Raw genomic sequence first — 22,086 nt, 5'->3', positions numbered from 1 at the left:
CCATAAGGGATTTGATTTAGGTCATACCTGAATGGTCTAGTGGTTTTCCCTACTTTCGTCAATCTAAGTCTGAATTTTGCAATAAGGAGTTCATGATCTGAGCCACAGTCAGCTCTTGGTCTTATTTTTGCTGACTGTATAGAGCTTCTCCATCTTCAGCTGCAAAGTATATAACCAGTCTGATATCGGTGTTGACCATCTGGTGATGTCCATGAGTAGAGTTGTCTTTTGTGTTTTTGGAAGAGGGTGTTTGATAGGATCTTGGCAAAACTTAACCTTGCTAGCTAGCATGTGACATCTTGTGCACACCAAGACCCAGTGGAGGAGAAATTCAGCTGTTTTGGGGAAGGGATGAGAATTTCCAGAAAGTGGGCCACTACCCACTTTTTGCCCTTTTATGGCCATCCTTGGAACCGTTCTGGTGCCCATGGGTGTGTCGCGGAGCGTGCTGAGGTGTTGCAGCAAGTGTGCCCCGAGACCCAAGGTCTAGTGGAAGTCAGCTGCCTGCCATCTTGGACCTGGTTGCTTCTAAGCAGTTTGTGTCGTGTCCTTGGGCTGTGTCATTCTTTTAAAGGTTGTGTGCCCTGCCCCCTTCAGTCTCACTACCAATCCAGAACACCCCAGTTCCTCTCAAGTGGGGTGGTGGCATGTACCATGCAAGGTCAAGAAAAGGCAGATTGAAGTCAGAAAACATTTGCAAAGTGGTTGCTGAGGTGTTAGTTTCTTAAAACTAAGAGGATTCATTCTTGTGTTAGACATTTTTATGTTTCACTTTTGGATGTACCTATTTGCATGTATGACGTGAAGTGTTTTTAAGATTAGGAATGATGTTGTGGTTTCATAAAATATTAAGCCCCATAGCTTAGGTTCTAAGTATCAGAGTTGATTTAGGCTTTAGAAGTTCAGGCGCAGTCCACTTGTGTGGCTCCCACTGTTCTTAAAGGTGCCTTAGCCCACAGAGAGCTCCGTGCAGCCACTGAGGCGCAGGGTGCACTGAATCCCTTGCAGCCTGTGACACCCGTTCTTAGTGTTCCAGATACCATGTACCTCCCACCATTTATTTTTTGGAGCCATTGAAGTAATTTGATGTTTCCTAGTTTCGCACCAGAAATACTTGTTTAAAAACCACCACATTTTGATGTGATATACATAGACACTCCTCGAAGTATGTCTGTAATGTTTTATATTGGAAAGTACTGACTTAACACAATATTGGATAGCTAATGTTCTTTATCTGTGGATTCATAATCCTGAGGCATTATAAATTGTGTTTTGCAGTTGCTTCATACACTTAGAGATAATAGCCATTACCACTTGTCAACCCTGATAGCTCAGTTGGTAAAGAATCCACCTGCAATGCAGGAGACCCCGGTTCAATTCCTGGGTCGGGAAGATCCACTGGAGAAGGGATAGGCTACTCACTCCAGTATTCTTGGGCTTCCCTGGTGGCTCATTTGGTAAAGAATCTGCCTACAATACGGGAGACCTGGGTTTGATCCCTGGGTTGGGAAGATCCCCTGGAGAAGGGAAAGGCTCCCCACTCCAGTCTTCACTTCACCCCTTGTCAAGTGTTTACTGTGTGTTAAATAGACCTGCCCCTATTTTGCTGGCTAGGAAATTGAGGCTTAGAGCAGTGAGAAGTAACTTGCCCGTGACCATCTATCTGTAGGTGTGGAGCTAAGCTTCAAAGCCTAAGTTCAGGGTACATTTTAAATGTTGATAATTCTTGCCCAATTCCCTTCTAAAAAAGGAGTGACCGGGATTCACTGGCCGTCCAGTGGGACTCAGTGCTCTCACTGTCGGGGTCCAGAGTCAATCTCTGGTGCAGGAAGTAAGATCTCACAAGCTGCCCACCGCTCCTTGTCTCCCCCCAAAAGGAGTGACCATTCCCCCTCACTTTCAGCCTCACCACCATTTGTGTTTTGCCAGATGCTAAGTGACTTTTTTTTATTTTTAACTCACAGGTAACTAGTTTGAACATTTGGCTTTTTCTGTTAGCTGTTTGTGTTGCTCTTTCTGGACATTTCCTTTGCCTTTTTTCCTTTGAGTTTGTCTAACTGTTACGTAGGTCAAGTAATGTAGACCTTTTGAAGACCAGCGAAACAGCGTGTTAGTTGTGCTTGTGTATAAGTTTTACCAGCTCTTCTCCGCGCACTCTAATAAGCAAAATGATTTTGAACTAAGCGTCTACATACGCATATTACACAGACCATGTTCTGTGAGTGTGTTGTCACATAGAAAGCGAGGTAATCTCCGGGTCAGCGTGCAGAGGCGCCTGCCGGTGCCCGCAGACCCAGCGTTGCCGTCAGCATGTGCGCAGCGTCCTCTCACACTGCCCCCGCCCCGTGAGGCAGGATGTTTGTTGAGAGAGGACTAATCAGTTCCCTGTATTTCTTCTTCAGGTTTGCCTGCGATGAGATTTCATTCTCTCCATTCAAAGGACATCCTTTCTGAGCCGCTGTGAATAAATTTGGAATGATAACTGTATATTTTCATCTGATGGAGAATTAGCTGAACCTTGACTAAGGATTGCTGCACTGGACGACTTCAGAATATTACTCACCATGTCATCCAACCGGAGTCAGAACCCCCACGGACTCAAGCAGATCGGCCTCGACCAGATCTGGGACGACCTCAGAGCTGGCATCCAGCAAGTGTACACCAGACAGAGCATGGCCAAGTCCAGATACATGGAACTCTACACGTATCCTCCCGTGTCAGCCGAGGTCGTTTGCGTAGGATTTCGATCCTTTACTGGTCCGACCCGTGACTCGTTAGAAATTTTACATCACGTGTTCTCTCTGCAGTTCATCCTATGATAGAATCAGTAAGGTTCATTTTTAGCCTTCAAAGTTAACTCCTTTACTCTTTCTGCGTTTATGACAGAGGTGAAAGTGGCTACATGGTGGTCTAAGGCAGTGCTGTTCAGCCCAGGAGCCGCTCGTGGCTGTTTCCATTTGGAATCATTAGTCGTGGCACCCGTGTTCTAAGTGCACAGTAGGTAATCACTTCAACCAGGGCAGGAAGTTCTGTGGCAGGGTGCTGCTTACCGCTGGGGGCTTTGGTGTCTGTATTGTCCGGGGCTGCCCTCGCGATGGGGGCAGGGTGGAAGAGCTCACATCCAAAGTGGTCTGGTCCACAAAGCCGAAAATAGTTACCGTCTGGTCCTTCATGGGACAGGCTTGCGACTCCCACGTAAAGGGTCGCCGTGTAGAGCGAAAGTTACATTGCTGCGGCCTTGTTTCACAAATACGGCGCTCAGGCATTTCACTCTGTGTGGCCCCTGGTAGGTGCCAGGGACTGCCGTGTGCTTGGGAGGTTGTGTTGTCTGCTGTATGCAGTCGGCCCTCCTGATCCTCGGGTGTGGAACTCAACTGGACTGGCCATTTTATTGAGGGACTAGAGCACCCACAGCTTCTGCCATGGGAAGGTGGGGTGGTACCAGGAGATGGCTGTGTGTGTGTACACCAAGGCGTACTACTTAACTTGTAGAATTTCTCGAGTCCATTCAGATATCAGAAATTACAGTTGAAGCTAGCTCACCAAAGGGCGGATTGCTGCTGATTTGCTAATTTTAGGAGTTTAAAGTTGTTAGTTCAGTGCAGATTTAAGTTTAAAGCTTTAATGTGTATCAGTGATAGTCAAACTTGGTTATGTGATAGTCCAGGAGGCCCTCGACTCTGCTAATATTTTATGGCCTTAAAAAAAGTTTAACATTAATTTGAATAGGTATGAAGCTATATGTCTATCTCTAAAATGAAACTTATTGTGGGTATAGACCAATATTCATAAATACATGTATACTTACACTGTAGAATACTTCAAATTGCCGCTTTATTGAGTTATAGTTCACACAGCCATGACTGAGTTACAGTTCACACAGCCATGACTGAGTTACAGTTCACACACCCATGATTGAGTTACAGTTCACACACCCATGAAGCGCACCCTGGTTAAGTGCACAGTGCGGCATTCAGGTGCACTCGTGCATCGTGCAGCCGTAACCACTGTCTAAACTTCGAGGCTTTTCATCACCCCCAGAGCAACTAACTGCACCCTCGCTAGTCACTTCCCATTCTGTCCTCCCCCCAGTTCCTGGCAACTGCTAACCTGCTTTCTGTTTCTATGAATTTGCCTATTCTGGACATTTCACATAAATGGAATCATACAGCGTGTGGTCTTCTGTGGCTGGCTTCTTTGACTTAGCATGATGTTTCCAGGCCTCATTCTTGTTGCAGCACGTGTCAGCACATCATTCCTTTTTACAGCTGAATTTGATGCATATTCCATATTTTGCTTATTCATCCGTCAGTGATGGATATCTGGCTATTATGAACCATGTTGTTATAAATATTGTGCGTGAGTTTTTGTGTTTTGTGTAGGCATGTGTTAAAAAGCAAGTGTATATGTAAGAGTGGAATCATCGGGTCATGTGACGTGTCAAATACTTTTAAGGAGGCCGTAATCTTTACAAATAAAGAGGGTATTGGTCCCCTCAAGAAGGTTGTGGCTAGCTAGGTGTGGCAGGTTTTGTGGTGGAGGTTTTTGAGGTGTGGTTTTTTTTTTTTTGGTTGGTTGGTTATTTTGTTTAATTCTTATAAGTCCTAGAGCTAAAGATGGTGATGAAACAAGGCCTTTGGTTGGATTTCTGCACAGGAACAACAGGGGAGTGCTAGAATAGAAACGATGGAAATTTAGTTGCTAGTTTGTCTCCAGGGAACTTATTAGTTTTCATTTTTGACCAGCCCAGATTGGTCTTTGTTCAGTATAATGTTTTGGTCTTAGAACTCTTTCTCTGCCTGCTGCAATTACTAAATTCTTTTATTCTATAAATATAGTTTGTCATTTTGATACCTTCCATTTTAATTTTTTTTTTTTTCAGGAATAACTCTTGAATAAGATTCTTCTAGTTTTGTCTGAGAAGATAATAGTTTCATTTATTTAGTACATTTATTAAGAGTGGAGAATCTGCCACCCTTGAGCTGTTGCTGTAAAACTCCTCACCAAACCCTCCTGGGTTGGGACACGCAGTTTTTCAGGTCATGAACCCACCGTGCCCCACTTTGCTGGCAAAGCAATAAAACTGTTCTTTTCTACTTCTTCCCTCCCCCGTAAAAAAGAGATTGGAGATTCTGAACTTGACATTAATTCCTTAGGTATTATTTGTGAAATCAGAGCTGTCATTTGAGTCCTGGGTATCAGACACTGTGCTGGGAACCATCTGCATCTGCTCGGAGGCTTTCATCAGTCACCCACGAGGGCTGGTGGTAGTAACCCTCCTGTGGTGCTGTCGGAAACCCGGTCTCCCAAAGCTTGGGTAACTTGCCTAGTTGTTATAGCAACCACTGGGCAGTGATGACGCTCATCTGAAACTCTTAGTAGCCTGACTCTGGAAACTGCCTTTATCCATTCTGTGGCCTTCAGATTCTGTATGTGAATGAGCCATAGTTCTCAAAATATTTTCTGTATTTTCCTTAGGAAGTTCCAAAAGAGTCTGATCAACCCTTAAAGATTAACTTTTAGGATACAGATGAAACAGAATGTCTACTTGTGTTTATTAATTGAATTACTGAAAATCATAAAATTCTGCTCCCTCCTTCACCTGCATTTTTTAACATCAGTGTTATTTTCCAGTGTAGAGGAGCTCAAGTCATCTGGCACATTTTTCTAGAACGCATCTTCACTTCCATTTCAGTCATTTACACACAGCTTTTGGAAACTGTGTGTCGCCATACCACAGTTCTGTCTCAACCTCAGTTTACATAAAAGCGTTTGTGAAAGCTTTCTCTTTCGGGTGTACCTTCAGTCTCCATGTAACTGCTCAGCTGCGTCGCTCTTTAAAATAATCTCCCAGGCTGGTTTCCAGTGACGGATGTTCTAGCCCTGGTTTGTGAGGTTGTGTTTCAGGCTGGGAGGTACTTCGGGTCCTGGGGAGGAGGAGCAGACTGCGTCTCCCTTCTGCAGTCAGACCAGGGCCTGTTGGAGGAGGGCTGGCCGGAAGAAGGAGGAGGGGTCCTTTCCCCTTCGTCACTGTAGACAGCAGCTCACAGCGAGATCTTTACGAGATCTTTACCCTCTGTTTATCTTCAAGAAACATGTGACACATTTTCCAGAGAAAAGTAACCAACTTCTGGAATGGCAGCTAGTGTTCCTAGAGCATTTAGCAACCACTGGCATTCCCTGGTACTATAACAAGAAGGTGGGTTATTGTACAGCATAAATGTTCTTCTTGATTTCTCAACTCAGAGTAGCAGAAGAAAGAGAAGGCAACTTGAGGAAAGTGAAAAAAAAAAAGGTTCCAGAGCACCTGAGTGAGAAAGATCTAGTTCAGTTCTTAATAACTTTGTTCTCAGCCGTTCACAAAGGCTTCCCTTTCCTCCTTAAAGTTCAGCCTGTAGCCAGGCTCCCCACTGGCTGCCCGTTAGCAGGTCTGATTTTCTGTCTTAGGTGTGTACAGCACAGTGCAGCAACTTTTTTTGTTTTTTCTTTTTGGAGTAAAATATAGGAGTACAGTCTATGCTGGTGGGTAAATAATAGTAGATTTTCTTTCTTTTTTCTTTTGAACTTGAAATGGGTAGTGAAGTTTCCTCTTCGGTTTTTTTTCTTTTATTTAAAAAATAATTCATTAATTTATGGCTGTGCTGGGTCTTCATTGCTGCACAGGCCTTTTCTCTGGTTGTGCTGAGCACAGGCTGCTCTCTAGTTGCGGTTTTGTTGGGGAGCTCGGGCTTTAGTAGCAGTTGCTCTGAAGCTTGCGGAATCTTCCTGGACCAGGGATTGAACCCATGTCCCCTGCATTGGCAGGTGGATTCTTTACCACTAAGCCACCAGGGAAGTCTCCTGTTTGAGCTTCTTGACACCACTGTGTTTCCATGCCCAGCTCAGAGAGCAGGCACAGGTCCTGACTTCGGGCAGGGGGTGCGGCGTGATGAGGGGACCCCCGTGGCATACCCGCAGCAGCTGGTCACGGCTAGTCTAGCTGGCAGGCCATCTGGTTAAGTTTGTTGGTTTTGCTAGGCCCCCGGTCTTCCTGCTTCTCACTTCCAAGTCATTCTTTTTTTTCTGACGTCGTTATTCACCTCAAATCATAATTTTAGCCTCCCTTGGAATCAGTTTAAACTTCTGTGTTGATGTCTTTCTCTTTTTCTTTTTCCTCTCTGCCTGCAGAAGTTCTCAGACACTTGACAGGGTCTGTTTTCCTCCCTGTGGTGCTGTGAGCTGAGTTTATTCTGATTTCAAAGTTCCTTTTTTCCCTGGCAGTTGCATTAAGGATGACGTTCCTATTTCCTAGCCTGGGCTGCTTACCTGTCCACAAGTTGGAATACAGGCATATTCAGAATTTGCAGTTAAGCTCTGTCCCCACAGTCTGCGTGGAGAAGGAAATGGCAACCCACTCCAGTATTCTTGCTTGGAGAATCCCATGGACAGAGGAGCCTGGTGGGCTGCCGTCTGTGGAGTCGGACAGAGTTGGACACGACTGAAGCGACTCAATAGCAGCAGGAGCAGCCACAGTCTGCAGCTCAGTTCGCATCACTGGGGTGGGGGCGCTCTCCCCCCAGAGCAGCTCCCGGGCCCCTGGCAGGGCTGAGAGCCCCCCAGGGCGCGCGGTCCTGCTGCTGCTCAGCGCCCACCAGCCGGGCGTGGCATCGCCGCTGCCATCACTGTTCTCGGTCGCCGGCTCCCCCCTGCTGGCTCCTGCACGGCAGCTGTGGCCACGGGGCCGGTGCTCCAAGTGGCAGCCGCCTTCCCGGCCCGCCTGCCCAGGATTCTCTGTCCTGTATAGAAACTCGGGCTCCGCGAAAAGCAGATCAGACAGAAAGAATGTCAAATTGTTTTCACAGTGTCTTGATGATGGTCCCAGCCCATCTTGAGATAACCACACAGCCAGTGAAGGTATTTGGACATCTCTGTACTTTTTATTCAGGAGTCATAACATTAATCCGGTTTTGCTCACCTAACAAACATGGCTTTCATCAAGTAAACTTAAATGTATAGAAGTATTTTTTTCCAAACGTACACAGCTCTTCACATATATATATACACACACATATATATACACACACACATATATATACACATTTATCCACATTTTTAGAATAAGGCTCTGAAGGATATAATGGGTTCACGGACCGAAGAAATGCAAAAGGTCAGTATGCCTGTAGGGAAATTTTCAACCTCTTAATTGTTAAAGAAATGAAGAATTTAAGACATTGTAAACCTATCGGCTTGACAGCCGTTTTAAAGAAATGATCGTAGCCAGTGCTGGCCCAAGTGAAGGAAGCTGGAGTTGCCACAGTCAGGTGGTATCAATTTGCTGTGGTCTTTCTGGGGAAGTTTAGAAATATAGACATCAAAAGGTACTTTGGCCCACTGATTTTTGTTTTATAACTTTTAACTGTCCTAAGGAAATGCGCTGAGTCACTAAAGTCCTGTCTGACTCTTAGCGACCCCACGGACTGCAGCGCACCAGGCTCCTTTGTCCATGGCGTTTCCCAGGCAAGAATAGTGGAGTGGGTTACCATTTCCTCCTCCAGTTGTGTTCAAATTGTATGTGCCAGGGGTTCAGAATATTTTATAATTGGAAACAACGGGAAACAGCCTCATTCTTCAACATTAGGGATTTGATATAAATGGCCGTAAACAGCCATTAAAAATTCACTGAAGAATATTATTCATTGACATGTAACAATGCGCCTAATAACGGGGAACGCAGGATATGAAGTGGTTTGTGTGATGTGAACCCCCAGGGCATCATCTGCACTTTTGAAAAGCTTTGCATAGCATGGAAAGTGTCTGTCCGTAGGTACTGGGCTTATGGATGGTGTTTTAAAACCTCGTCTGTGCTTTGTAGACTGTCAGTATAGAATCTACTTTTTAAAATACAGTTGATCAGTTTTTGCTATTTTCCCTTGTGCAACTAGAAGTCCTAGTTATTTCACTGGTTGCAAAATTCCTTCTGTCTTTCGTTACTGACACAATACTGTTAAAATAGTTTTGGGGATTGAGAAACCAAATCTATCTTCCAGAGGAAACCCATAGAAATTATATCGGGTTGGCCATAAAGATGTTACAGAAAAACCTGAGTGAACCTTTTGGCCAACTCAGTAATCATATCGCGTAGTTGTCTCTGGAGGCAATTTTGGGGGTTTTATTAGTATAAACATGGTATGTTGAGCTTTCTTCTTCTAATTTGATTCATGGTGTGTATACTCAGAGCACTTTGAGCTTTGTTGAAACAAATTGTGTGGTTAATCACAAGCTGTTGCATGCAGTTTTTGCCTTTGAAATAAATGTGAATTTATTTGCTTCATTTGGGATATTCCCTTTCAGAGCCGTACCTGCCACAGCCCAGAAAGAACTTGATTCTTTAATAACTTTGCAGACGACAGTGCAGGGTTGAGGCGGGCCTGCCGCTCCTGCCAGCGGGTGCAGCTGGAACATTTGTGGACACAGCTTGTAATGCAGAGCCCGTCCAAATGATGTTGATACAGGCAGCTGCTCAAATTTCCACTGTAAGTTCACTTGGATAAGAAGGGGTCGCAGAAAGTGGTTCTGTTCAGAAGGAAAATGGCTTGAGTTTGGTAGTAACTGAAAGTCACAGATTGATTCCCCAGATGTGTTGACTTTATGTTGTAAGGCTGGTGCTCTGTGGTAACAGACAGTGGGGGCCGGTGCCCAATCATAAAGTGTTAGCAGGCGCCCTGCCCTGGGCATCACAGCCAGGGATGGCGTGTAGTCACATACAGTGCCTGGATGCCCGAGGCGGGGCGGGCACCCAGGCTATGTCTGCCTGAAGCTTCGTCTGTCACCTGACTCCTTTCATGGTGACTTGTCCCTACTAGTCACGTGAAGAGTGTGTTTTGGCGAATGATAGAGCAGTTGTGGGATGCAGAAGAGTCGTAGGCCTGTTTCAGAGGTAGGCCCAGGCTCTGCTCTTGATGGCCAAGTGTGGCCAGAGACCCCAGGTGTCTGCCTCGGGTCCCGCTCACTGTCCCAGTCTGACAGCGGTGCCAGAGGAACCCTTCAAGGGAACCTTTTGAAAACAAGGTCAACGTTTTAAAAGTCAGCGGCGTGGGCTTGTCAGGCTGTCGCTGCCCTAGTGTAAAGCAGCCAACACACTGACTCCTGAAGGAGGCTTTTGTTTGATTGCCCCTATTTCCTCCTCATGGGTCCCCAGGCCAGCTTCTCAGATACGGACCAGCCAGGCTTTGGGCTGAAGCTTTGCACAGTCAGGCACGACTACCCATTTTGTGGCCTAAGTCTTACTTATAGGAAAAACTGCATGGGCTTGAGAGTAGATCCCTGTGGAGTCTTTCTGCTATGTAATTTTTGATTTTTAGATACATAATCCTGTTGTAAACCTAGACATTTAACAAGGCACACAGTGAAAAGCACACATCTTCTCAGCCACACACCACCCCCACCCCATCCCCCAAGCAAGTCTCTCCAGTGCTGTCTCGGTCATGTCTGTCTGTCTGCGGGTTATCTGCACACACACATACAGAAAACGAGAGTTTGTGTGCAGCTTAGGAATATATTTGAACACCCTTTCCCAGGTTTTAGTAACCATGTGCCTGGGATGGTTCCCTGGTTATCGGTCCTGCAGGGAACTTGCTCTGAATCCTCCCCTGAGTGTGAGGACCAGTCCTGATGCAGTATTGTTTTCTACTGGTGTCTCACCACCCGGAATTGTTCTGTCTCCTCTAGAAACAAGCGTCTTTGTTGAAGACCATAGAGAAACGCATTCTCCTTGATTCCTTTGATAGCCTTTGCACGTTAGTTAGCTGTGGGGTTGCCTTAACCATTGGTTCTGTTACACAAATGCTATTAGACATGCTGAAGATAAATACTCTGAAACCAAAATTAATTTTGGCACATAGCAGCCTGGATGCAAAATATGTTTATTTCGGATTGTTCATAGTTAGGTCATCTGTTTAATTTTAGGGTTCTGACTTATTGTTATTGTTAATTTTGTGTTCTATTTTATTTTTATGTTCTGTAAATACTATTCTGGCTTGTATTTTTCCTTTTTCTGTGGTGTTTCAAGTATTATAGGTCTTCCCAGGTGGCTCAGATGGGAATCTACCTGCAATGCGGGAGACCTGGGTTCTATCCCTGGCTTGGGAAGATCCCTTGGAGAAGGTAAAGGCTACACACTCCAGTATTCTGGACTGGAGAATTCAATTGCACGACTTTCACTTTCTTTCAGCTATTATAAGCTATCTCAAATGCTTTAAAGCAGTGGAAGGGTGTGTGTGTGTATGTGATGCAATATTTAATAGTCTCATTTCATTAATTTGAAAGTCTTTGATGATGGGCAATACAGACAGCTATTATTGCAGAGGAGATGCTCAGAGGAGGGAGAAAGATGTTGACACTGTTGAAGTTGGAAGGCTTCAAGAACTAGTGGAAGCTAAGTGAACCTCAAGAGAGGAGTATAAATAAGGAGGAAAAAATGAGAAAAGGGAGAAAGCCTTACAGAGTTTTGCTTGAGGGAGAAAGATGGATGTGAAAGTGGGAAGTGGCACCACGAGAGGACACGATGCTGGCCAGGAGTAGATGCTGTCAGGCTGGCCACCGGACTTAGTTCTAGATTATGGTGAATCTTGCAGACCAGGTAAATGTGTTTGTTACTGTTATTTTTTGAAAGCGGTGTAGGTCCACAGAGATGGACATATGATTTAAGAATCCGTGACTTAAGGAGGATGAATCTGGAAGCCAAATGGAGTTAAAACCAGAAAGAGATCAAAGGCACAGGAAGACCAGCTTGATCTTGGCACTCCAAGCATGATGTTGTGCAGTGGTGATGGAGACAGGAAACAAAAGGAGCAGATTTCTGGGCTTCTGGCTGAAGATGGAGTTTGTTTTGACTTTCCCATTGGTGGCATCACTAAAATGATCATAATGAAATCATTTTAAATCAGTGAAGACAAAGAATGGAAGAGAGCTTAGATGAGAAATTTAACCATTTATTTGTTTGTTCTTTTTCTTTAATGCAAAGCAGACTGAGTCGCCGCACTGATCCCCGGGGTATAGGAAGCATCACTTTAGAGGGAGTGTCCCTGAGGAGGGTGCCGGTGACAGCCCCGCGGCCCTTTAGGACCGGAGGCTCAGAACCTGAAGGCTCCGGCCTGGCAGAGGCGGAGGGGTGAGACCGGGCGGTGCTGGGAGGTGAGGGATAGATCCAGAGTCTGCAGACCTGAGAGCCTGTCACGTCCCTCTCCTCGAGTGTAGAGCTCCTGATGCTGAGAGCCTGCATCCCAGGCAGAAGACTCGCCACTTCTCTTTAGGACACATTGAATGGGAACATCGCAGAAATTTGCAAACAGGAGGCCTAGCAGAAGTTGGGATAAATAGGAACTAACAACCGTGGCTGTGATAGAAAGTTAGCATTTAGAGTGACTGGTTCATCATTCCGTATCAGAACACTGCTGGTGATGCTAGGGACAGAACAGTTCTCTGGAAAAATTGAACAGCCTGAAAAATAAATGCATTTGTCGAGCCGTGCAGAACTATGGCCTGCCAGCCTCCTTAGGCCAGTGGTCTTTCCAGTTGGCTTTTAGTGCCTTATCATGATGAGTACTAAGGATTAATAGTTGTGTGAAAACAGAATACACATAGAATGAAAGCGAACAGGAAGAAACTGACAATACAGGGAAAAGAAGAACATGTTTTTAAAAGTAACATTTTTGAATGTTAGTGACAAAGTCTGAGATGAGAATCTCCTCATGGCAGTAAGTTAGGAACAGGACACTTGGAGAAAAGAACTCCCATTTGCAATGGCAACTCAGGTTTTAGAAAGAACAGTAATAGAAGACCCTGCTGCTGCTGCTACTGCTACTGCTGCTGGACAGTAAAAAGGAAAGATATGAGGGCAGGTAGCTTTGCAAACAGAAGTAAGCCAGGAGGCCCAATATCTGACTGTTAGAAATTCTAAAGGAAAACAGGGAGAGAAGAGTTTTTGAATTTGTAATAGTATTCATAGAGAGTATAAAATAACTTCCCAGAAGTGAAGATGTTAAATCACTAGTGCTGAAGATAATGAAGAAGATGGATCCTACAGACAAAACCATGAAGTTTCTGTGCACATAGAATTAAGACAGACCCAGCAGCCTATGGGTTGAATGTGAGAGCAGGACAGAGTTCCTGGATTAGCGCTGTCCGGAAGGTGCAGAGAGCAGTCAGTTCAGACTGGAGCGAGAAGATGGGGTAGCTTGTTGCAGTTACTGCCAAAATTCCCTGGTGGCTCAGCTGGTAAAGAATGCCTGCAACATGGGAAACCTGGGTTGATCCCTGGGTTGGGAAGATCCCCTGGAGGAGGACATGGCAATCTACTCCCGTATTCTTGCCTGGAGAATCCCCATGGACAGAGGAGCCTGGTGGGCTACAGTCCATGGGGTTGTGAAGAGTCAGACACGACTGAGTAACTAAGCACAGTGTTGAGTGAAACCCAGCTTTCAGTTACCAAGAGTAGCTCGTCCTTATGAAGAGGCCTTCCCTGGTGGCTCAATGGTAAAGAATCTGCCTGCCAGTATAGGAGACTCAGGAGACTCAAGTTTGATCCCTGGATAGGAAAGATCCCCTGGAGGAGGACATGGCAACCCACTCCAGCATTCTTGCCTGGAAAATTCCTTGGACAGAGGAGCCTGGTGGGCTGCAGTCCATGGGGTTGCAAAGAGTTGGACATGACTGAGCAAACACAGAGAAGAGGCACAGTTAGGGAAAATGAACATAATTGAGCAACTCAAATATTGAAATAGTTGGAGCCTAGCAGCCTGTCTCAGGCCATCAATCTGTCACAACATAGTTAAGAGCACTGTTACAATAAGTCTTAACAAATAAAAATAATAAAAGGACCAAAGTGGTACATAGGCATTTGCTCAGATCAGATCAATTGCTCAGTCGTGTCCGACTCTTTGCGACCCCATGAATCGTAGCACGCCAGGCCTCCCTGTCCATCACCAACTCCCGGAGTTCACCCAGACTCACGTCCGTCGAGTCAGTGATGCCATCCAGCCATCTCATTCTCTGTCGTCCCCTTCTCCTCTTGCCCACAATCCTCGCAGCATCAGAGTCTTTTCCAATGAGTCAACTCTTCGCATGAGGTGGCCAAAGTACTGGAGTTTCAGCTTTAGCATCATTCCTTCCAAAGAAATCCCAGGGCTGATCTTCAGAGTGGACTGGTTGGATCTCCTTGTAGTCCAAGGGACTCTCAAAAGTCTTCTCCAACACCACAGTTCAAAAGCATCAATTCTTCGGCTTTCAGCCTTCTTCACAGTCCAACTCTCACATCCGTACATGACCACAGGAAAAACCATAGCCTTGACTAGACGAACCTTTGTTGGCAAAGGAATGTCTCTGCTTTTGAATATGCTGTCTAGGTTGGTCATAACTTTCCTTCCAAGGAGTAAGTGTCTTTTAATTTCATGGCTGCAGTCACCATCTGCAGTGATTTTGGAGCCCAGAGAAATAAAGTCTGACACTGTTTCCACTGTTTCCCCATCTATTTCCCATGAAGTGATGGGACCAGATGCCATGATCTTCGTTTTCTGAATGTTGAGCTTTAAGCCAACTTTTTCACTCTCCTCTTTCACTTTCATCAAGAGGCTTTTTAGTTCCTCTTCACTTTCTGCCATAGTAGGTAAATGACTGGCTTTGTAGCTTTGCTTCTGGTTTTAGATAGTAAAGCATTTCTGTAAAGCATTTCTTATTGTCTTTAGCTAATTGGGCATCCCTGGTTGCTCTGTGGTAAAGAATCCACCCGCCAGTGCAGGAGACGGTTTGATCCCTGTGTCGGGAAGATCCCTTGGAGGAAGAAATGACAACCCATTCCAGTGTTCTTGCCTGAGAAATCCCATGGACAGAGGAGCCTGGTGGGCTACAGTCCTTAGGGTCACAAAAGAGTTGGGTACAACTTAGCAACTCAACAACAACAACAACAGACATCAGAAGTTTAGGTTTTTTATGTTTTGCTTTGAAGGTTTTTACATGGTATTTTCTGTCCTGGAGTTTTCAACCTTTTATCATAAAAAAATTTCAAACATTCAAAGAAGTCAAAAGAATTTTACAGTGAAGACCCATTTTACTGGACTTGCTCAATCACGTATCTCTCTACCCTGAATCCATATATCCATCCATCCATTTTATGTTGCGTGTTTCAGAGTAAGCTATAGACATCAATACACTTCTCAGTAAATGCTTGAGCATGTACATCATTAGAATTTGAAATTTGTTTATAGTTTCCAGTGGAGAAGCTTTGACTAGCACATTTGCCTGAGTAACCCAAAAACCTATCCAGATAGAGGGTGTCTTCACCCCTGTGGAAGGTTCCTTGATGCTTCCCAGGGCATCCTGGCCTCCCCCACGGCAGCTACCATAGATTAGTTTGGCAGTTTCCAGGAGTTCATCCAAAGGGCAGTAGAGAATATGTTCCCCTTCCCGTGAGGCTGCTTTCATTCAGGGCATTTTTGAGATTTATCCGTGTTATCCAGGTGGCAGTAGTTTCTCCCTTTTGCTAAGTCATATTCCATTGTATGAATACCACAGCTGCTTGATTCATTCTTCTAATGATAGGTACCTGGGCTATTTCCCATTTTTTTTGGCTAAAGCAGGGGGGAAAGCTATATCTAAGTAGAGATCTTTTGGGGAGCAGAATGCTTTTATATCTCTCGGGCCGACAGAGCAGTGGAATTGCTGCACTGTGTGTTAATGGTATGTTTGACAGTAAGAAACTGACCAGCTGTTTTTCTAAAGTGGCTGTATCATTTTGAATTCATGTGAGCAGTGTTTGTGAATTCTAGTTGCCCCACAGTATTGCCAATGCCTGCTTGGAACATCATTCTCTTTCATTTTAGCCATTCTGGAAGTGTGTGTCATGGTATCTCATGGTTTTTATTTGCATGTCCCCAATGATTAATGAAGTTGAGTCATTTTCATATGCTAGTTTACCATTTGTATGTCATCTTTTGTAAAGTATCTGAGTCTTGGGGGTTTTTGGGGGGGGATTAATATGCTTTTTATTATTGAGTTGTAGGAGTTCTCTGTTGAGGATGCCAGCTTTTTCTCAAACATGTCTTGTTGATCTTTCCTCCCAGTCTCTGAGGCTTGCTATTCTTTTCTTAATGGTGTTTTTGAGTGAGCAGGTAGTTTATTTTGAGGAAACCTAATTTGTTTCTTTTCCTTTACAGTTACCTTCTGTGGCCTATGAGAAACCTGTGTCTGGATCACAAAGATACTGTTTTCCTCTTGAAGCTTTGTGGTCTGGGCCTTTCCATTTGGGTCTTTGTGTGTGGTGTGAGGTGGGGCTGGAGGTTGCTCTTTCCGCTGCCGTGGCTCTGCAGTTATTCCAGCATCATTTGTTTCCCCCAGAGGGGCAGTTTGGTGCCTTTGTTAAAATTGACAATGTAAATGTGGTTTTATTACTAAAATTGTTTCATTGAAATGTGACCAGTGTAAAGGGAGAATGTATTACTACTTTGATTTGTTTATATTTTGTGAAGTATGGTTGCATCTATATTCATGTGGGATTATTGGTTGCTGTTTTCATTTTTTATAATTTCTTACTGTAGCATTATGTAAATTCTTGAAGTCAGATAGTATAAGTCTTCCAACTTTGTTCTCCTACCCCAGGATTTTTTGACTATTCTAATTCCTTTGCATTTCTCTATAGTAAGTTTTATTGTCAGTTTGTCAATTTCTCCCCTAAAAATTGGTGGATTACAATTGGTATTGTGTTGAATTTTTTTTAAAGTAGTCTTATTGAGATATAATTCACAATGCCATACAGTTCATCCATTTAAAATGTTCATTTCAATTGTTTTCAGTATATTCACAGGTATATTCAATCATCACATTTTAGAGCATTCTCATCTCAGAAAGAAACCCTGTACCCTTGAGCTGTTACTTCCTTAGTCCCCTACCTCCCTGCGGATCTACTTTCTGTCTATAGATTTGTCCGTTCTGAACATTTCACGTAATGTAATCATGTATGATACGTGGACTGAAGCTTATGCCCGAAAATTCACATGTTGAAGCCCTGACCCCAGTTGTGCAGTATTTAGATGGGACCTTTAGGGAAGTACTTAAGATTAAATGAGGTCATAAGGTAGGGCCCTGATCTATAGGATTGGTGTCCCTAAGTCTTAAAGACCCCCAAGACAATATCATGTATGTTAGTTTTAAATCATTCTTCGTATTTTAAAGAATTAAGAAAAATAGTCTTTAATATTTGCACAGCTGTTTATTATTTCTGATGCTCTTCATTCTTTTCTAAAGATCCAGGATTCAACCTAGTATGAATTCCTCTGTACCTAGAATTTAAGTCTATACTACATGAACGCTCTTGATTTTATTTTATCTGAAATTACCCTATTTTGCCTTCCTTTTTGAAGAATACTAGTTAGCACTGCCTCATGTTTTCCATGCCTGGTTGGTTAATGGTGAGGGTGATGCTAATTTGGGAATGAAAGTGGAATTGAACTCTGGGTAGAAATTTTAAAAGAGCGTTTAAGAGCGCCTCCCCGCCCCCCTCCACAGCCCCCAATTAAAATTTTCCTTTCAGTCTGTTCTGTGAGGCCCAGGGTTCCTTGCCTTGTTTCAAGGTCCTCTGAGGAGGTAAGGCTAAAAGGAAATAACGGTGGGGTGGGGGTGAGAGAGTGTTCTGTGCACAGAGAATACTTTGTGAAGAAGAAAGAAGTCTGTGGTTAGAAGTTGTTAAATACCCTAGCCCTGCTTTCCCAAAAGAATGGCTTTTTGATACCTGAAGAGATTCGTAAACTTTATATGTCCAAAGGAACCATATACTGAAACGCTCATTTCTAAGTTGTTAAGTTAAGCTCTTTCCACTTATTATCTTGTTAACGTCTCTTTGTCTTGATCTCTGCATGTGCCGTGCCCGTTGCTTCCAGGGCCAGGTGCGCCCTCAGGTGTTGGTCACTGCCTGCTTACTCTGAAGGCTTCACCCCCGCCCCTGAGCCCCCACCCCTGCCTTATTCTTAGTCTGCAAACCATTAGGGACCATGGGAGGAATCTGCCCCAAAAGAAAAAAACCCTTTTAATATCAAGCAAGCTCAGGTTCAAAACTTACAAAGCGGATGAGAGCAGATTCGGAGGAAAAGCCGGGGCGGGGCTGTGGACAGCTCTCCCGGGGCTGTCACTCTCCGTGTCCAGCGGAGGGCATTGTGTGGGAAACACGCATCGCCTTCAGGGCGCACAGGTCCAGAGGAGTGAGGCTGTGGACGGCCTTTAAGAATGAGTCAACCAGTTTAACTTTTCTTTATTTGCTTATAAGAATGTTGTGATACATCATTTTATGTCTAAACCACTGATCTTTCAGAAAGTGAATATAAAAATTCCACCGAAGAATGCATTCTGTCAGATTATAATTGGCAGTATTTTCCTAGTGTTACTTAATGCATATCATGAGTGGAGTCTTGGATTTGACTCCAAATATGTGAATTTGGTACATATATTACCGTTTTTATATTCTGTATCCAGTGACAGTGTTAAAAACAACTACATATTATATCCTAAGGATCCAACAATATATGTAACTAATTCTTTATGTTTGACAAATAGGATGTTACAAGTTTTTTTTTTACCATCTTCAGCATTGCTGTCATAGTTTGCTAACTAAAGTAATTGTATATTTCCATGGTAATTTCTGTACAGTAAATGCTTGTGAGGATAATGACTGTATCAAAGAGAATGCACTTGGAGATTTTTGAATATTTGCACATTTTAGTCCAGAAAAATATGTGGCAGTATGAGCTCTGACCCCATTGAATAGATGCCCTATTCCTGCACTTGTTTGACTGTTTTTTAGACCTTTGTTAATCTAATAGCTAGAGATTGATATATTGCCAAGAAATAGAGATCAGGCTGATCTAGGTAACCTAAAAAGTTCCCTGGAACCAAACACCTAAAACTGGTGTTTGAAATGTGAAAGGGAGTTAAAAAAAAGTTTAAGTGAGAGTCTTGGTCCACGTGAACAAGTCAGCATATAGACCAAACAGCCGAACTAGAGCCTCAAGAATACCAACAGAAGGGCCTTTAGAGAGCACTTCTAAGTGTATTGAAAACAATTAGTGATAAAAGAGTCCAAAATATAAAGGGACAAAGCGCTATGGAAATAAGACATTATTTTAAAGAAGTAGGGAACTTCTGCAAATGTAAAATAAAGTTGTTAAAGATAGATTTTTCATTGTTGAAAGAGAATCACTTAACCCGATGTGATAGGTAGATCAAGAAAAATTAGAAAAGTTCGAACAAAGATAAACTGATGGATGTAACGGACATAAATTGAGATATGGAGCTGAAATAAAAATGGTCAACATACATGTAGTTGTGAAACCTCCAGGAGAAAATTGAACGTAGCTCAGAAATGTTTGAAGAGGAAATAACCCAAGAATTTACCAGAATCGGTGAAAGCAAAATACTATGCATGTCAGATTTTAAGGTACTATCACAAGCATATGGATATGATGCATAACTCCAACATCATGAAAGAACTACCGTAGAGTAAAGAAACTGGTGATCCAGTACAAGGGGAAAGGGGAGGAAACAAGAGGCATAGAGAAAAATAATGAAAATAGAAAATGCAAGACAAGATGGCAGAAATTAATCCGTATATCAGTATAAAAACAGTATAAGTTTAAAACCAAGTCCTGGGTGTTCATTGGAGGGACTGATGTTGAAGCTGAAACTCCAATACTTTGGCCACCTGTTGCAGAGAGCTGACTCATTTGAAAAGACCCTAATGCTGGGAAAGATTGCTGGCAGGAGGAGAAGGGGACAGCAGAGGATGAGATGGTTGGATGGCATCACACCGACTCGATGGACGTGGGTTTGGGTGAACTCCGGGAGTTGGTGATGGACAGGGAGGCCTGGCATGCTGTGGTTCATGGGGTCACAGAGAGTCGGACACGACTGGGCTGAGCGACTGAACTGAAGTGATGAAACAGTTTCTTTTTTAAAGGTAAATTTTACTGGGGTGATTTGCAGTAGATAAACCAAAACATAGATACATAAAAGTTGAAAATAAAGAGGTGGAATACAGGTACTTGAGAGAAATTCTAAGCAAAGTATAGGAAAACCCATATTAACATCAGATATGATAGATTTTAAGACCCTGTGGTTAAGAAAAAATGCGGTTACTTCCTAATGATAAAAAAGAACAAGTCACCAGGAATATAATTCCAATTTTGTATGCTTATTAACAGGACCTCAAAATATATGACAGATATTTTAGAGAATTATGAGACTCTCTGCCACCCCGTGGACTGTAGCCTGCCAGGTTGCTCTGTCCGTGGGATTCCCCAGGCAAGAATACTGGAGTGGGTTGCCATTTCTTCCTCCAGGGCGTCTTCCCGACCCCAGGGATCAAAGCTGCCTCTCTTGCATCTCCTGCACTGTCAGGTGGATTCTTTACCACTGCACCACCAGCTGAAACTGTGCTGTCAGAAGCAAATGTACGGTTCATTATAATTTTTTTGTATTGTAAAATTTGAAAACATGTAAAATAATTGCACGAATCGTTACATGTTTAGTTAAAAGAAACTGGCTCAGTCCTGTCCAGCTCTTTGCGACCCCATGGACTGTACCTGCCAGGCTCCTCTGTCCGTGGGATTCCCCAGGCAAGAATACTGGAGTGGATTGCCATTCCCATCTCCAGGGGATCTTCCCAACCCAGGGATCGAACTCAGGTCTCCCACATTGCAGGTGGTTTCTTTCCCGTCTGAGCACCAGGGAAGCCCTGTTGTTACATGGTGAAGTGTGAACCGTTCATAGCAATGGTAAACGTTGGTGGACATTTGCCCTTCGGGAGGGGGAGGAGCACGTGTCAGTTACACTCGTTCCAGTCAAGCAGAAAGTCGATGGGGATTCGGATGGAATGAGTGACACAAGTGTGTGCACACTGGGTCGTGAGTTTGAGACAGCTGGTTGTATGTTATAACCTATGATTCTCTATTTGAAATATTTGTTCAAATGACTTAGTGTTTTATGACATAGTTCCCCTGGAGGAGGGCGTGCAGCCCACTTCAGTATTCTTGCCTGGAGAATTCCACCGTCAGAGGAGCCTGGCAGGTTTTGGTTCCTGGGGTTGCAAAGAGTCGGACATGGCTTAGCGACTAACACTTTCACTTCACTTTCTTTGATTACCACTGAGATTGCAGCGTTTCTTAGGTTTTTGGCCCCTAAACTACTAACACATGTTTCTTTCTAGCCTTTGGATTTTCAGTTGGAATCCTTATGTTTCTTTAGAGATGAAGTTTTTTCACCCTGTTTTAATTTACCTTAATTTATTAAAAATAGTAAGTTTAAGATAGTTATTACTAAAATAGTTTCAGAATTTCAGATGAAGTCTTTATAGGACTTTGCTTAGAAAGGCCTTCTCCATCAAAATAATTGTGTGTATTTGTTTTGTTTTATGGCTTCTCTCTGTATATTTTAATTCTTAATCTATTTGTAATATATTTTGGAATACGAAATTTTTAAACCACCCCTTGCTATAATGCCATTTATTCAATAATCTTCATCCACTGACTTGAAATAATCTTTATATAGTAAGTTCTTAAACACACCAGAATATTTGGTTTCATGGTTTTTCTGTCTGAATAAGTATCGGTGTCCTAATTTTATCCAAGGTAGTCCCATGCACAGAGGAGCCTGGTAGGCTACAGTGCCTGGGGTCACAGAGTCAGACACGACTTAGCAACTAACGTACACAAAGCACACGCAGATGAACTGAAACAGTAGTGAAGGCTATGGCAAAACAGCTTGTCTCCATCTGTCTCCATAGTGCGTGGTATTGCTCCTCTGTGATTGGTCAGCCTTGGGCATCCCTGAGTTTCAGCTGTGATAGAGGACTCCATCTCTTGAGCTACTGTGTTTTCTGCTTTTTATTAAATATTTTTCATTTTCAGAGTGTCATTCATTTCATTTCAGTCGCTCAGTCGTATCCGACTCTTTGTGACCCCGTGGACTGCAGCGTGCCAGGCTTCCCTGTCCATCACCAACTGCCAGAGCTTGCTCAAACTTATGTCCAAGTTGGTGATGCCATCCAACCATCTCATCCTCTGTCGTCCC

The 22,086-nt window shown here is 43.7% G+C and overlaps 1 protein-coding gene across 4 annotated transcripts in view; it reads left to right on the top strand.

Annotated features, from left to right (window-relative positions):
* CUL1 (cullin 1) overlaps nucleotides 1–22,086 on the top strand; it is an 88,218-nt gene that overhangs the window by 32,364 nt on the left and 33,768 nt on the right. For all 4 annotated transcript variants that reach the window (XM_027538723.1, XM_027538722.1, XM_027538721.1 and 1 more), the window contains exon 2: nucleotides 2,403–2,704. In XM_027538723.1, the coding sequence (XP_027394524.1) occupies nucleotides 2,565–2,704 (140 nt within the window). In that variant the 5' untranslated portion in view covers nucleotides 2,403–2,564. The remainder of the gene's footprint in view (nucleotides 1–2,402; nucleotides 2,705–22,086) is intronic.

This window comes from Bos indicus x Bos taurus, chromosome 4, assembly GCF_003369695.1.
Source record: "Bos indicus x Bos taurus breed Angus x Brahman F1 hybrid chromosome 4, Bos_hybrid_MaternalHap_v2.0, whole genome shotgun sequence".
Classification (NCBI taxonomy): domain Eukaryota; kingdom Metazoa; phylum Chordata; class Mammalia; order Artiodactyla; family Bovidae; genus Bos; species Bos indicus x Bos taurus.
The sequence above is the reverse complement of the archived record's forward strand: the minus strand, read 5'-3'. Positions and strand labels throughout refer to the sequence as shown.